At 43.8% G+C, this 16,263-nt stretch overlaps 1 protein-coding gene across 3 annotated transcripts in view; it reads left to right on the top strand.

Moving 5' to 3' along the window:
- CFAP61 (cilia and flagella associated protein 61) overlaps positions 1-16,263 on the top strand; it is a 332,916-nt gene that overhangs the window by 26,533 nt on the left and 290,120 nt on the right. For all 3 annotated transcript variants that reach the window (XM_066595763.1, XM_066595760.1, XM_066595761.1), the window contains exons 5-6: positions 5,769-5,836; positions 10,667-10,793. In XM_066595763.1, coding sequence (XP_066451860.1) covers positions 5,769-5,836; positions 10,667-10,793 — 195 coding nt within the window. The remainder of the gene's footprint in view (positions 1-5,768; positions 5,837-10,666; positions 10,794-16,263) is intronic.

The raw sequence follows: 16,263 nt of genomic DNA, 5'->3' as shown, positions 1-16,263 counted from the left end.
AATAATGAGTGTCTGCAGGCAGCAGTGAAGCACGGTGGACAGCGGTACAATAATGAGTGTCTGCAGGCAGCAGTGAAGCATGGTGGAGAGCGGTACAATAATGAGTGTCTGCAGGCAGCAGTGAAGCACGGTGGACAGCGGTACAATAATGAGTGTCTGCAGGCAGCAGTGAAGCATGGTGGAGAGCAGTACAATAATGAGTGTCTGCAGGCAGCAGTGAAGCATGGTGGACAGCGGTACAATAATGAGTGTCTGCAGGCAGCAGTGAAGCATGGTGGAGAGTGGTACAATAATGAGTGTCTGCAGGCAGCAGTGAAGCATGGTGGAGAGCGGTACAATAATGAGTGTCTGCAGGCAGCAGTGAAGCATGGTGGAGAGCGGTACAATAATGAGTGTCTGCAGGCAGCAGTGAAGCACGGTGGACAGCGGTACAATAATGAGTGTCTGCAGGCAGCAGTGAAGCATGGTGGAGAGCAGTACAATAATGAGTGTCTGCAGGCAGCAGTGAAGCATGGTGGACAGCGGTACAATAATGAGTGTCTGCAGGCAGCAGTGAAGCATGGTGGAGAGTGGTACAATAATGAGTGTCTGCAGGCAGCAGTGAAACATGGTGGAGAGCGGTACAATAATGAGTGTCTGCAGGCAGCAGTGAAGCATGGTGGAGAGCGGTACAATAATGAGTGTCTGCAGGCAGCAGTGAAGCATGGTGGAGAGTGGTACAATAATGAGTGTCTGCAGGCAGCAGTGAAGCACGGTGAACAGCGGTACAATAATGAGTGTCTGCAGGCAGCAGTGAAGCATGGTGGAGAGCGGTACAATAATGAGTGTCTGCAGGCAGCAGTGAAGCATGGTGGAGAGTGGTACAATAATGAGTGTCTGCAGGCAGCAGTGAAGCACGGTGAACAGCGGTACAATAATAAGTGTCTGCAGGCAGCAGTGAAGCACGGTGAACAGCGGTACAATAATGAGTGTCTGCAAGCAGCAGTGAAGCATGGTGGAGAGGAGTACAATAATGAGTGTATGCAAGCAGCAGTGAAGCATAGTGGAGAGCGGTACAATAATGAGTGTCTGCAGGCAGCAGTGAAGCATGGTGGAGAGCGGTACAATAATCAGTGTCTGCAGCGAACAGGGAAACGTGAAGGTGCCTTGCAAATTTGTGGCTGCGTTTCATCAAATTGAGTTGGGTATTTGGTCAGGAGTAGAGATGAGTGAATGTACTCGGTAAGGCCGATTTTGCAATCAAGCACCGCGATTTTCAAGTACTTCACTACTCGGGTGAAAAGTACCCGGGGGTGCTGTGGGGCGGGGCGCGGCGTGGTGGAGCGGGGGGTAGCAGCGCGGAACAGGTGGGAGCTCTCTCTCACTCTCCTCCCCACTCCCCTCTGCAACCCCCTGCTCACCCACAGCGCCCCCGAGTACTTTTCACCCGAGTAGTGAAGTACTCAAAAATCGCGGTGCTCGATTGCGAAATCGGCCTTACCGAGTACGTTCGCTCATCTCTAGTCAGGAGTAATGATGTCCTTAATGCTGAGAAATACAGACAACTACTTATCCATCATGTAATACCATTAGGGAGGCCTCTGGCTAGCTCCAAATTTATTCTGCAGCAGGATTACAACCCAAACATCCTTCCTACACATTAAGAACTATCTTCAGCATAAAGAAGAACAAGGAGTCCTGGAAGTGATAATACAGCCCCACAGATACCTGATCTCAACATCATCATCCAGTCTGGGATTACATAAAGAGACAGAAGGATTTGAGCAAGACTACATCCACAGAAGACCTGTGCTTAGTATTCAAAGATGCTGGAACAACCTCCCTTCCTATTTCCTTCAAAAACTGTGTGCAAGTGTACCTAGAAGAACCAATGTTGTTTTAAAGACAAAGGCTGGTCACACCAAATATTGATGTGATTTAGATCTCTTTTTTTGTTAATTCGCTTGGCATGTTGTTAATTAACAAAAGTAAACTATTAGCACTTCTGTTTTTGAAAGCTTTCTTACTTTGCAGCATTGTTTTGCGCACCTGCTTAAAACTTTTGCACGGTACTATATATCTTCACCTAATTCTCTACAGCGTCTCATAATTCACCTTTTTTGTAATCTCCATGTGTACACACTTAACAGAGTGCATTGTTCTGCTTCTGCATATTGCGAGGCCTCAGAGAGGAACATCTGTTGTAATGTTTACTTTTGCATCGCATTTAGAGCGCGTCTTTCCATCATTTATTAAATCACATTTTATTTTGAAGTTTAGTCTTCTTGGAAAAAGCGAACATTGTCAATATAATTCATATGTAAATATCATGCATTTTCCAGTGACATGAGAGCGGCTCTTAAGGTTAACTCATGTATTCCCAGATTTACTGCTGCAATATTGCAATAGGTAATTGTGATGCATACTAATATATGGAATGATCAAAAACTTGGCACAATACTAGTACTGTAATACTACATTTGTCATGCAGCATTACATGGGGTAAATATGTACCTGCAACTTCCCTGGTGACACCATCTGATCCCCACAGGTTGCTGCCGCTGGACCTATGGCAATGAGGTGAACACTAGGGTTGCAGCATTTATAGGAATTGGGTTGTGGTGATGACACCTTTAAGATATCTTGAATTATGCAAAGGGGTGCTGATAAGTATTGAACCTTACCCAGAAAAAATGGAGCTTGGAAGCTGAAACTGATGCACTATTCTACATATTCCCCCAGGATGTCAATGCACTTATGACGTCTCTCCTGCAGCTTTTTAAGTCGCGGCAAATAGAATTCTTCCAACTGCTGGTCAAACCACTCATTTGCAGCATTACTTACCTCCAATACACTCCCAAACTGTTGTACCTTCAGGTGTTTTTTGAGATTGGGGAACAGATGGTAGTCAGACGGAGCCAGGTCGGGCGAATAGGGTGGAATGGGGCATCAGTTGAAAGCCTAAGGAGGTCATTTTTGCAATACTGGCACCTGCTGTGTGTGACGGGGCATTGTCATGCAACAAGATGACACCTTTGGAGAGCTTTCCTCAATGTTTTTTCTTCATATTTAACCTCAGCTTTGTCAATAACAAACAGTAATATGTTGTATTGATGGTTGAACCCTGTGGGAGGTAGTCCACGAGCAGAGCTCCCTTCTTATCCCCAAAAATGGTTGCCATTTGTTTCTGTGCTGAACTTGCACACATAACGTTTTTGGCCTGGGGAACCACAGTGCCTCCATTCATTAGAGTGTTCCTTTGTCTCTGGATCATAACAGTAGATTCAAGGCTCATCACCAGTTTGTCCAGGAAATCTGACTCATTTCTTGAAAAATGCTCCAAAACAGCCACCAATGCCTCCACACGTCTCCTCTTGGGATCCACTTGGCTGTAAGCTTTCTCGTTCCCAAGTGGTTGTGGATAATGGCACCAACTCTTACATGATATCCTCGGATATGTAGCAGTACTTTTGGCTGATGCAGTCCTCCATGATCATGTCATTGGTGGCTTTCACATTTACAGGCAAGGAGACGGAGACAGGCCTTCCACTGGTTTCTCACTTTCAACACCAAAATGGTCCGTTTTAAAATTTACAACCCAACGTTTAACTTTGCATATGAAGGGCAACTGTCACCCAAAGTCTGTGACATTTCATCATGGATCTGCTTTGCAGCTTTCCCTTGTAGAAGCAGGAACTTGATTATGGTCCTGATTATGGTCCTACTGAACGTCTTTGGAGATGCTGCCATGTTCACTTTGGGCCAGAAAAAAAAGCTAAATTAAAATCACAGGTTGTTGATTTTTGCATCATTGGATATAGAAAAATAGACAAGTACACCCTGCAGTTTACAGCTTCCTAACTCAATTTTTTTGGGGGGTAAGGCTTAATACTTATCAGCACTCCCCTTGTAAGTTTCCATATTGGTCTATTCACATATAAAATTGGTGATCCACTACATTTTATTACTCCATGACAATGATATCTTGGCATGGATGTGGGACACAGAGAAATGTTAGATTTTAAATTAGGACTTTAAAGGAAACCCCAGGAAAACTTTTTATCATTCCTCCATAGTGCAGTTGATAGAAAGAATATTGAGACAGCCAACATACTGACCGATTGCTACATTGATGTGATATCGACTTTGCTCCTGTCCCCCATTGTCCTGCATGACCTTCGTCGTGACTAGTTGAACCTTCCAGCATCAGTTGTGTGGAGCGGAAGTGGCGTTTTCTATTCCTTCCTATGAGATCCAATTATTGCTCAAACGAGCGAAATTGAGCAATAATCGCTCAGTTTTAATGTGAGCCAACGACTGAATGACAGACGACAATCATGCGGTTCTCACTCGTCGTTCAGTTTCAGCTGGCATAAAAATCGGCGCCGTGTTGTGCACTCGTTGGGCAGTTTAAGCACTGATTGTTCAGTGTTTCACATAGGAATATGAACAATTAGCGAACGAGAACGGCAAAATTCTCAACGAGAATCATGCAGTCTAAACACGTTGCCCGAGCGCAGACAACACCGGTCTTTGTCACACGCCACTGTGACACCGGCCCTATAGGAATGAATAGAAGTAGTGACTTGTGCTCTACTAGAGGATTCAGCAAGTTACAGGGAGGTACCGGAGTGGAGATGTCATCACATCAATATGGTGGTTGGTAAGTTTGTTATTTGCCTCAATATGCTCTGCATGGCAATTGTGTAGCAGAGAAATGATAATAGGTTTACTTGGAGTGGCCCTTTAAGGCCTCATGAGTTTGGACATATCAATAATCAATAGTAGTGCATACTATACCCTCAGAAATTACAATGTATTCCAGTTATGCAAAGTTGCTGTTAAAGGAATGGTCAAATGTTATTTAGAGACAGACACAATTGTGTTTGTAGCTCTAAAAACCATCACCTTCTCCTGGCACTTCAGAAGTGTATATTTCCAGGTTGTCTCTGGATACGTCCTGTAGGCAGTGCAGTACTACAGGCCGGGCTTCCTTAACAGAAATGAGCAGGGGCATCTTTTTTCTATTCAGCTCTCAGTACTGAATTGCTGACCAATAGCAGAGCAACGCTTTTTGGGGATACCTTTCATTTCTGCAATTTTTGAAAATTAACAAGACAACCGGCATACCCCTTTAACCCTTTCCAATCCAATTTGTATCCTGGTTTTCCTAGGGGGCTTACTCTTTTTCTGCTGTTATACAACAGCGCTATATGCTGGCTAAAGCCAGTACTGCATGAGGTGACACGTTGGATAGGCTCCGACAGCAGAGAGGCTGGCAATATACAGTAAGAGAACCCTGTCGGATGTCTTTTAACATCAGAGCTGTACAGCCTTAAATCGTAATGTCTTCAGAGGTCAGACAGTGGATTGGAAAGGGTTAATGCCAGCAATACTTCTGAAATGCACAATTTTGTGCGCAGAAGCCAAAGTCCTGGTTCCATGGACTTACCATAATCAGCAGTTTAAAAGCTGCAGAAATGTTCTGAACCACAAGCCTGAGAATGGAATGTTGCACATGTTGTAGGCATAATGTTCTTTCTCATGGAATCTGTGACTCTTGCCTTTTTTGCACCTAGGTACTCGATTTCACATGGAGGCATACACAGGATTTTAGTGTTATAGCCCATACTACAATATGCTGTGTTCAATCGGTTACTGTATGCATACAGTTTGCCTCCTCTAGGAGTAGTAGAGAGTCACTGGGAAGCCGCACACAGCTAGGACCTGACCGCTGCACTTATCGTTATGTACAGCTCCTAATACTTTGCTGCTTTCTCTTTCCGCAGAGCTGCATTTAATGCGGTTGCAGATCTACATTTCGTATGTCTCATCACTCCACACAAAGTTACTTTGCGTAAGTTTGAACAATTATTTTAATATTAGATTTAGCCACCATTTCTAAGGGCTCATGTCCTCGGGGAAAATGCATTTTAAAAAATCTGCGCGAGTCTCCCACTCGTGCGATCTGTGCCCATAGGGAATCATTGGGCACCTGCAAGTAATGAAATACCTGCAGTACACACAGTACTTAGGACCAGTTAAGGCTCATTCAGACTGCCGTAGGTGCAACCACACTCGTCTGCACGGAGCGTAGATATGCCTGAATAAGGGGAAGATCTTCGCCGGCTTTTCAAATCGCGTGCCAGAGCGCAGGAATTTGAAAAAAGAGGCTTGAAGATAGATGCTGCCAGATCTCTGCCGCATGTGGTATCTGCTACATGCGGGGAAGGGTAGATCCTCATCCTCAGGGCTCAGTCACACGTGCGTTTTTTGGTCCGATTTGCAGACACGCTTGTGATCTGCAGATATATAGACCCAATGCTTAGCAATGGGATCGGGCACATGGCCGTTTTTTATGTGGATGTGCCGATAATTACATGACACAACGATTCGCAGAACGCATGTAACTGCGTTATGCGCAAATCGGTGTCCTTGTATATGCGCTCACTGGGCCGGCGGCAGCAGCGCCAACCCCATTGAGAACATATACTAAAGATTGTAACAGCTGTGGCAGAGAAGAACAATGTTCTCCCATTGAAGTCAATGGAGCTGGCAATACAGCCGGCTCCATTGAAAGCCATGGGTTGCCGGCAAGCACTGTATTAATTTTCGGGGAAGGGCTTAAAATATAAGCCCTTCCCTGAAAACCATGCAAAAAAGTGTAAAAAATTTTAAAAATGTATATGTAAAAAAAATATATACTCACCTTTTTGCAGCTGCCGGAGTTCAGCCGCGTCCAGCCGACTCTTCTCCTGAACTGCTTTCTGTAGTATTCAACAGGTGGGGATTTAAAATCCCCGCCTGCTGAATGGGCTGCCTCTGATTGGTCACAGCCCTCACCCATTCATGAATTCATGAATGGGTGAGTGAGTGCTGCCTCTGATTGGCTGATCACTGTGACCAGTCAGAGGCAGCTCTCAGCTGTCAATCAATAATATATCTATGACATGGTATTCAAACTATATAACATAAAAAATGGCTTTGGAAAAAAAAACTGCATCCCAGCCATTGAAATGGCTCCCTAATGAGTATAGCTCAATTATGCAGTGTTTCACACATCTCCTAGCATTGCATTACGTGCACATCTGCACATCCCCATTGACTTCTGTAGGGACTTTTGGTGCACAAGTGCTCAGGAAAGTAGAGCATGTTTTTTTTTGTGCAACTGAAATGCACAGGAAATATGCGCATGTGAATGAGCCCTTTGAAATCAATGGCTGTGTATTCAAATTGTGTGCATGCAAGTACGTCTGTGTGAATCTGGCCTTAGAGGTGGAATCAACACTGAAAAATGCATGTCAGATGTCACCTTTGGAGCATATCCTCCCTGTACAGTGTCTAATTATTCACAGGAGCGTATATTGGCTGCCGTTTTCACGGCCGGACGATATACCCTACCATCTGACCTGTCTATCCCCTTCCCTCCCCCTCACTGGCTTTCTGCCTCTCTCCTCCCCTCCAGCTGTTTGCAATGGGAGAGGGTGCTTGCGGAGCTAAGCCCCCCCCTCCCTGCCCCTTGTCCACAGCCAAAAATGGGACTGGGCGGAGCCCCTGTATCGCCCCCTCCCATTGCAAACAGCTGGAGGGGATGAGAGCGGCAGAAAGCCGGCGAAGGGGAGAGAAGGGGGAAGACAGCTCAGATGATGGCGTATATCGGCTGGCCGTTAAAACGGCAGCCGATATACGTTCCTGTGAATAAGCCCTAATGTAGGGACTGTGAGTCAGCCATGCATTATGGGAGATTTCAGTGCTCTGAAGCCTACAGACCTGTGAATGCAGTTCTGCGCTGGAATACTGGTTGTGAGCGAGGATCACTACAAGAGAAGCAATGCAGTATATCTATATTTTTATGCATTTTCTCTATATATACGCTATAAGAGAACCTATCAATATTTATATTCCTCATAAAATAACAATCCTGGAGAATCATAGAAGTTTATATTGTACCATTTCTCTGTTATTCCCACTGAAAACGTATGACTAATTGGACTCCTGTGTGTTACCGTTGCTTGTGATTAAAATGTCTAAATGGGAAGATGGAACAATGGCTCTACAGCACCACCTATTGGAAGGCAGCATTCCTGCAAGTCAATGTCAGACCTTTTTCTACCTTCCAATAGGTGGCGCTGCAGAGGTATTGTTCCATCTTCCTATTTACATATTTCCCATACATGGCCTTATAAATCTCCTCACACCTACTAGGTGCTCTCCCAAAGGCGCCTTTACACTTGCGATAATATCGCACGATGTGAGAGTGAGTGAAAATGCAGCATTATGAAACCAATGATTTTCAACAGTTTAATTACCATTTGCGATGTTCTCACTCATGCCATGTAGAGTTTAAAAAATGGCAGCATGTCCTATCTTTCTGCTTTTTGTGGTATTTTTTTTCTATCCCATGTTTTCCTATGGAGCCTCGTTTTTTTATAATGCACGAACATGAGATTTTCGTGCGATGCGTTTTTAACATTAGAAACTCCTACCGACTTTTTTTTAATATAAATTCTAATAAATTTGGGGGTGGGCACAGAAAGAAAAAAGGGAAATTTGCTTATCCGGATCGACACCCGGGAGGCATGTGGAAAAAGAAAACAAAAAAAACGTTTCCCTGCGAACAAGCTACTATGCAAACGCCTACTGACTTTTAATGCGAGAAAATCGCCTGAACAGAAGAATTGCGATTTTCTGGCAGCAGAATCACGATTGCCAGTGTGAAGGAGTCCTGAGGAGAAGAAATACTCTTCCTGACTAGAGGTGAGCGAGTATACTCACTAAGGCACATTACTCGAGCGAATAGTGCCTTAGCCGAGTATCTCCCCGCTCGTCTCTAAAGAGGGGGGGGCGGCGCGGGTGACAGGTGAGTTGCGGGGAAAGCGGGGGGGGGGGGGGGAGAGATCTTCCCTCCGTTCCTCCCCGCTCTCCCCCGCCGCTCCCCGGACCCCCGCCGGCCCCCGAATCTTTAGAGACGAGCGGGGAGATACTCGGCTAAGGCACTATTCGCTTGAGTAATGTGCCTTAGCGAGTATACTTGCTCATCTCTGTGCAGAATGTCCAAACATCCAAGGGGATGTGTCTTTATTTGCTCACAATCGAAAAATACAGCGACATTTCGACTTTGTCCAGCTCACTGAACATCAGATATTCCATGTTATAAAGCATAGTGCACCTATCACAAATCATCACATACTATTATAGACAACATAAAACCCCTGACATAGATGCCTCTCGCCTCCTCCAGTCTGGACTGCTCTTCTCCTCCTCATGCCGCCATGCAACCGCTTTCCGGCGTCCAAGGTAATCCACTGCGCATGTGCAGATGTGTAATTAGCCTAGGCTGGTATGCCCCCTATTCATTGCATTGTACCGGCATCTGATCATAAAAGAGACCGCAAGAACATCCGCTATCAACTCCCAACATTGTCAAGGGAACAGCAGGTGTCTCGTCTATGGATATTTCAATCTACTGTGCATGCACAAGATCACAGACCTGGTGTGAGAGTTCGGGGTCACCTCTCTCACCATTCATGTCACATATGAGCCACAAAGCTCATAGGAAACCCCTCTCATGAGCGTATATATAATGTCAAGACGCAGAGCCTTCTAACTAGGTCTATATCATCAATGAATATGGTACCCATAATTATAATCCATTGCAACACATCAGCACTGTATATGCATAGCTTGCCCTCCAATGGCCTCTGTTAGTAATAATTGGAGATGAGTGAGCATACTCATTAAGGCGATTTACTCGAGAGAGCATCACCTTTTTCGAGTACCTGCTGGCTCGTCCCTGAAGATTCGGGGGGGGGGGGGGGGGCTGCGCGGGGCGGCAGAGGGGAGCAGGGTGCAGAGTGAGAGAGATCTCTCTCTCACAGGAGAATATTCCCAATTTTCAGCATATCGCATGGGATAACAGGAGAGCAATCCACCCGGATTCATACGAACCTGTGGAGACATCAGGAAAAATATCCATTAATAAAAACTGTTCATGAATATACAACATATAATAATACATAAGAAGATATACATAAACAGTGACGCAGACGCTGAAGGCAACAAAATCCACATTGTTAGCTTTTTGCTAAGTTTTTTTTTTGCTAGGTGCGCTAAAAAAAAAAAAAAAATCCTATATAAAAGGGAAGATATTGTATTTAGTGTTGAGACCATTAGGAGTCAGCGTGTCAAGATCGTGTATCTGCTTCGCTTCCTTCTTTTCCAGAAGATGTATACAATCACCCCCTCCTGATGTTAATAGGCACATGATCAATTACCCTATATTTAAGCTGGGATATACCATGTCCCTTCTCAATAAAATGTTTAGGGACAGGGAGATCCTTTTTACGAGCCCTGATCGTGCTCTTATGTTTCGTGATCGTATCTCCATTGTGGTCTCCCCCACATAGAGGAGACAACAAGGGCAAGAAATCACGTAAATAACAAAACTCGATTTACAAGTGTATCTAGCCCTAATACTGAAGGTTTGTCCAATGTATTCATACATTTCCAGGAGGAGTAATAGAGGAACAGTAAAATACAGAATTCTAAGGAAAGATTCTCCAGGATTTATATTTAATGGAGGATGCAAATTGCTGTTTGTTTGCATTGCCTGCTCTTTTAATGCCAACGTTCTTGATTAGTTTGTTAAGAAGAATAGACTGATTCCGTCTTGTGTTTACTCTCGCAGCTCCCGCCTTGGCGTCTGTATTTGAACCAGTCAGGAATGTTCCAGGATCCAAGTTTGCTGAGAAGTTTTCGATGTACATTTGTCACAGACACAAACATTGTCCCCAGCTCCACATCCGGAAGGCCAGGTATCTTTATCATTGTCTAGAACAAATATGGTTTTGGTTTTTGGCCTTTTTTGCAGCGTGCGGGCGAGAGTTACGTGGCCTTTTTTGCAGTGTGCTGCAATGATTTTAGTTACATATAGACGGGAACAGAGTTTGGGCAAATGCTCATTAGATGAATTAGCCATTTAAATTGGTGCGTCCTTTTTCACCGTACACAAACAAACATGCCTTGCGGGCGCAAGAAGTACAGTAAAAAAACCGCTGATACATGCGCAAGAAAGCCTCGTTCATTATGCAAAAAAGGTTGCACTGCAGCATGCACAAATGTGCATATGCTCGTGTGAAGGAGGTGGCAGGCTAGGACTTCATGGCAACTGCAGCCACAACACAGGTTGCACATGCAAAGATGACAGTGTATCCCTGTGATATCTTAGGGTGGTTTCACATGGGCAAGAAATTCATGCAAGATTCCCCCACAATGGTTTCAGCAGTAATAGTGACCCCCTCAGTGGCCTAAGTAGTAATAGTGTCTCCCACAGTGGCCTCAGTAGTAATAGTGTCCCCCACAGTGGCCTCAGTGGTAATAGGGTCCCCCACAGTGGTCTCAGTAGTAATAGTGCATCCCACAGTGTTCTCAGTGGGTATAGTGTCCCCCACAGTGGCCTTAGTGGTAATAGTGTCCTCCACAGTGGTCTCAGTAGTAATAGTGCATCCCACAGTGGCCTCAGTGGTTATAGTGCCCCCCACAGTGGCCTTAGTGGCAATAGTGTCCCCCACAGTGGTCTCAGTAGTAATAGTGTCCCCCACAGTGGTCTCAGTAGTAATAGTGCATCCCACAGTGGCCTCAGTGGTTATAGTGCCCCCTACAGTGGCCTTAGTGGCAATAGTGTCCCCCACAGTGGTCTCAGTAGTAATAGTGTCCCCCACAGTGGTCTCAGTAGTAATAGTGCCTCCCACAGTGGCCCCAGTAATAATAATGACCTCCACAGTAGCCTCAGTAGTAATAGAGATGCCCACAGTGGCCTCAGTAGTGATAGCTTCTCCCACAGTGGCCCCAGTAATAATACTGTCCCCCACAGTTGCCTCAGTAGTAACAGTGACCTCCCACGGTAGTCTCAATAGTAATAGTGTCCCCACATTGGTCTCATAGTAATAGTGACCCCCTGAGAATCATATACTTACCTCCTCCTTGTCATCGGAGTGCGCTACTTCTCTTCTTTGCTATGAATGCACACACTGATGGCAGTATGTGCATCTGAACTCCTCCTCCACTGACCTCACCTCTTGCGGAACTAAGGAGGAGAGGTTGGGAGGAAGATCCCGGGTGCACACACTGACATCAGTATGTTCACCTGCAGCAGCCCTGCAGAGTGGTTACCAGCCAGGGAGCCATCGGCGAGCGTGCCAGCAAAGAGGGCTCTGCGTGCCATAGGTTCACCACCACGGATCTATGATCTATAATATATATCGCAATAAAAACAGACTTTAATTGTTTTCACTGTCTGTAATCTGACTAGTAAATGTTGCTGCTTTATTATCTCAGTTGGAGACTTTCTTGAGGAACAAACGGGTCAACACTTAGAGGGGTTTCCAGGCCTAAACTATTGATCTGCAGGGATCTTCCACTTGAGACACTCACTAATTCACTGATCATCTTGCCATATGTAGCTGAAAACACACAGCATGGCAGTGGCCCGGGGTGGTATTACAGACAAAGTTTCCATCCAAGTGAGTTTATACTTCTGATATGAGCAGAGATCCCAATGATAAACTTTTTCCCACTCAGTTTACATATCACTGACTAGAGGTATAAATGTGAGGTTCTTGGCGCACAATTTATTCCAATTGTGCGAGCCCATCTGCCACGTCACGGCGACCTCATTCAGATGGGTCCCTACACTAAGACTAGATTTGTAGAAGAGGAGATACTCAGACGTGGCATGTGTCACTTCTCCATGTGGTTCATGTTGTCCTCTGTCAGAGCACAGAATCACATTGTCCTCTATATGCATCAATATGATGCAGAACCTTCTAATAACTGATCTAGTTTGCAGTTGTTACACTGCACACATTGTATCTATACACTTCTAGGTGGCTTTTATTCTACATTATGTATGTCATTCCGGCAGGAGCCTTGCTGTATGCTACCTTATATGATAACACCAATGGACAGATAATACTGATGTGAGTGACTATACAGGTAAAGTATCACACTGCAATGGTAAAGCGATCCCTGAGAATATATAACTAGCTGCTAGATAACCCATCACTAGAGCTGCTCTAACTGGTTATCCTCATCTATGATCAGGAGCATCTTTACACTGTGCGCCCCCTGCAGGCCAGATCAGCACTCAGGGTTCTGTAGGGTCACAGTGAGGATATAAGAAGGTTAGAGCGCCTGTAGTGATCAGCTATGTATCTGCTATATAAATGCTACTTACATATAACCAGAGAATCCCTATAAAGCCGACCAATTACACTGGAGATCTCCTGTTCTACATATACAGTGTCAGTATAGGGACCCATCTGAATAAGGAGCCCTGGAGGGCCCGATGGGAAGAGAAATGTCATTTACATCCTGCTCTGCTTATTTAGTGACAATACTGAGTGTAATTGGAAGGCCTTGTCCATTGCAGCTTGACCTGTATTCTGCGTCTTCTGTACGGTCAGTCACATCAGGGTCAGAACTTATCACATAATACAGTCACATAAACATTAACAGGATACAATAAGAAGCTGATACTGAAGATACTACTATTATCTCAAGCAATTAACAATATGTTATACTTTATTATATATACTGTGTACATATATACAATGACATTCACATTACATTAATTACATTGAAGTACGTCACATATACACATATGCATATAATATCCATACAGGCATAAATATACATATTACCAATGCAAACAATATGTGCATTAAATATATAACATGAATACATTTGTGGGCATCAATCATATATACAGATATTGATGTGCTAACGCAGTACATGGAAACATTAACAGGATAAAGAAATATATCACAAACACATATAAATTACAGAATTAAAAGTACATAGATGTATATGCATATATCAATATATATATACTTACAGTCACACAGATGTGAAGGCAGCCTAACTCATGGGAGAGATGCTTTTGTTATCATTATACTGCATACATATAATATACATGGACATCAGTATATCCAAACTTTATATAAGAATAAACAGGCATAACACCAAAAAGTAAAGTACAAATATCATATGTATAAACACTGTGTGCACATTATGTGTAGATTATGTATAAATATATATAAAACATGTGGACATTTATAATATGTACAGACATTGCAGTATTAATAATAAATACGCAAACACTATATACAAAAATGTTATGTACATTGCATATGATATTACCAACAGGAGTATAAATTACATATTTGGACATTGCAGAATATATATACACTATTATATACATACAGATGCTGACACTATATACAAACAGAACATATGTTAATCATTAGCGTTACAACCTATCCTGAATACTCATATGTTTACGCCTTAAGCTGTAGGTTACTGACAAGTTACTATTCAGACATGTGATTTCTAAGACACAAAAAGAGCAAAACTACCAGCAGACAACTTGTACTACAGTTTACACCCGTGCCCACAGCCATGATGCTTAAAAAGCATTTTCATACCTGTCCGGAGTCCTTGTGGGTCTTCTCTGTCCACGGCTGGAGCTTCTTTCTTCTGCACTGCGGATGCTTTCTGTGCTGGCCAATGTGCGCGCGTATATGTAGTGCATTTATAAAAATTAAAAAAAATCTCCTTTCCCGTGGATCCGCGGGACGGCTTCTATTGACTCCAATGAAAGCCGTCAGTGTGAGATCCACAGAAAAATGGAGCATGTTGCGATTTTTTTTTTCCTGCACGTGCGATCGGCATGCTGAGAAAAAATGACATCCGCATGCTTTTAATTTTTTTGTGGACGCTAATGTATCCCTATGGGCGGCTTCATTTGCGGATCACCCATGTTGGTGCTGCAAATCAAATCCGCCCATTGACATTGAGCCTAAAGAATGCAAGAGGGGTTGTAGCTCGCCTTCTTATTAACAGGAGGAGTGAAGCTGCTCTCAGAAGAAGGCAGCAAAAGAGTTTTCCAATGTGAATGAAGCGTGGGGGTAAATAGAACATTGCACATACAAGCATATAATATTAAACACGTTAACTGTTTAGCTGCTGCTTATACTAGCAGGGTGCTATATTTTGCCCAGTCTAGGAGACTTAATACATATGTCCCCTTATGCATTGTAAGTATTTAGCTACTGCTTATACTAGCAGGGTGCTATATCTTGTCCCGGCTAGGAGACTTAATACATATGTCCCCTTATTCATTGTAAGTATTCAGCTGCTGCTTATACTAGCAGGGTGCTATATCTTGTCCAGGCTAGGAGACTTAATACATATGTCCCCTTATACATTGTAAGTGTTTAGCTACTGCTTATACTAGCAGGGTGCTATATCTTGCCCCGGCTAGGAGACTTAATACATATGTCCCCTTATTCATTATAAGTATTTAGCTGCTGCTTATACTAGCAGGGTGCTTTATCTTGTCCCGGCTAGGAGACTTAATACATATGTCCCCTTATGCATTATAAGTCTTTAGCTGCTGCTTATACTAGCATGGTGCTATATAATAAATATATGCTTTGTATTATGCTCTCAGGGATTTATATCATTATGTGGGGATCTTTTTTATGCAATGTGTTTTTATACTTGTGTGTATTTTTGTGTTTTTCACATTATTATACTCACCTGGCTTCCCATGATTACTATTATGAAGGTCTTATGGAACTCATCTTGTCCTTTGGCTCCTGCCATGTTCTCTTGGCGTCACTTGCTGTCGGCTCTATATCAACAAGATAATTTGGTATTTGTGACTTGGAAGCTGTGATCGCTGTGAAATATCTATAATAGGGGCAGCGCTGACATGTAACCATAGAAAGCAAGAGAAGACCTCTATATCCTAAGAGATAAAGACCCAGTATCGGACTTACCAGTGAGGAGCCTGCTGGCAGCAAATGCCCTCCATAGGGGATAAGCGCTCGCTCACCCGGGCGGATTTGCACAACATATTACTTGCACAAATTTTGCATGCATAATACTCAGCAAATAGGACCCATTGCTTTCCATTTCATGCAATGTGTGATCGCGTGAAAAATCCACAGCATGACCTTTCTTGGTGTCATTTGTGCACCACAAGAGCCTATTGAAATCAGCGTGTGCAACATTTGTGTGCGCAAACATGTGGCAAATACATGGCGAGGCCGGCAATATAAGCGGCATCAGTGCAATTCAGTCACACAAACACGAGGTGTATTTGTGTGGCTGAAATGCCCTTACGCCCGTGTGAATGAGCCCTAAACACAGGGCAACTATAGATCTTCTAGTAGAGCGTCCAGTATAGTTCTCCATCATATGTCTACTAGTACTGAATGG

Source organism: Eleutherodactylus coqui, chromosome 3 (genome assembly GCF_035609145.1).
Source record: "Eleutherodactylus coqui strain aEleCoq1 chromosome 3, aEleCoq1.hap1, whole genome shotgun sequence".
Lineage (NCBI taxonomy): Eukaryota > Metazoa > Chordata > Amphibia > Anura > Eleutherodactylidae > Eleutherodactylus > Eleutherodactylus coqui.
Note: the sequence above shows the minus strand (reverse complement) of the source record. Positions and strands in the feature narration are given on the sequence as shown.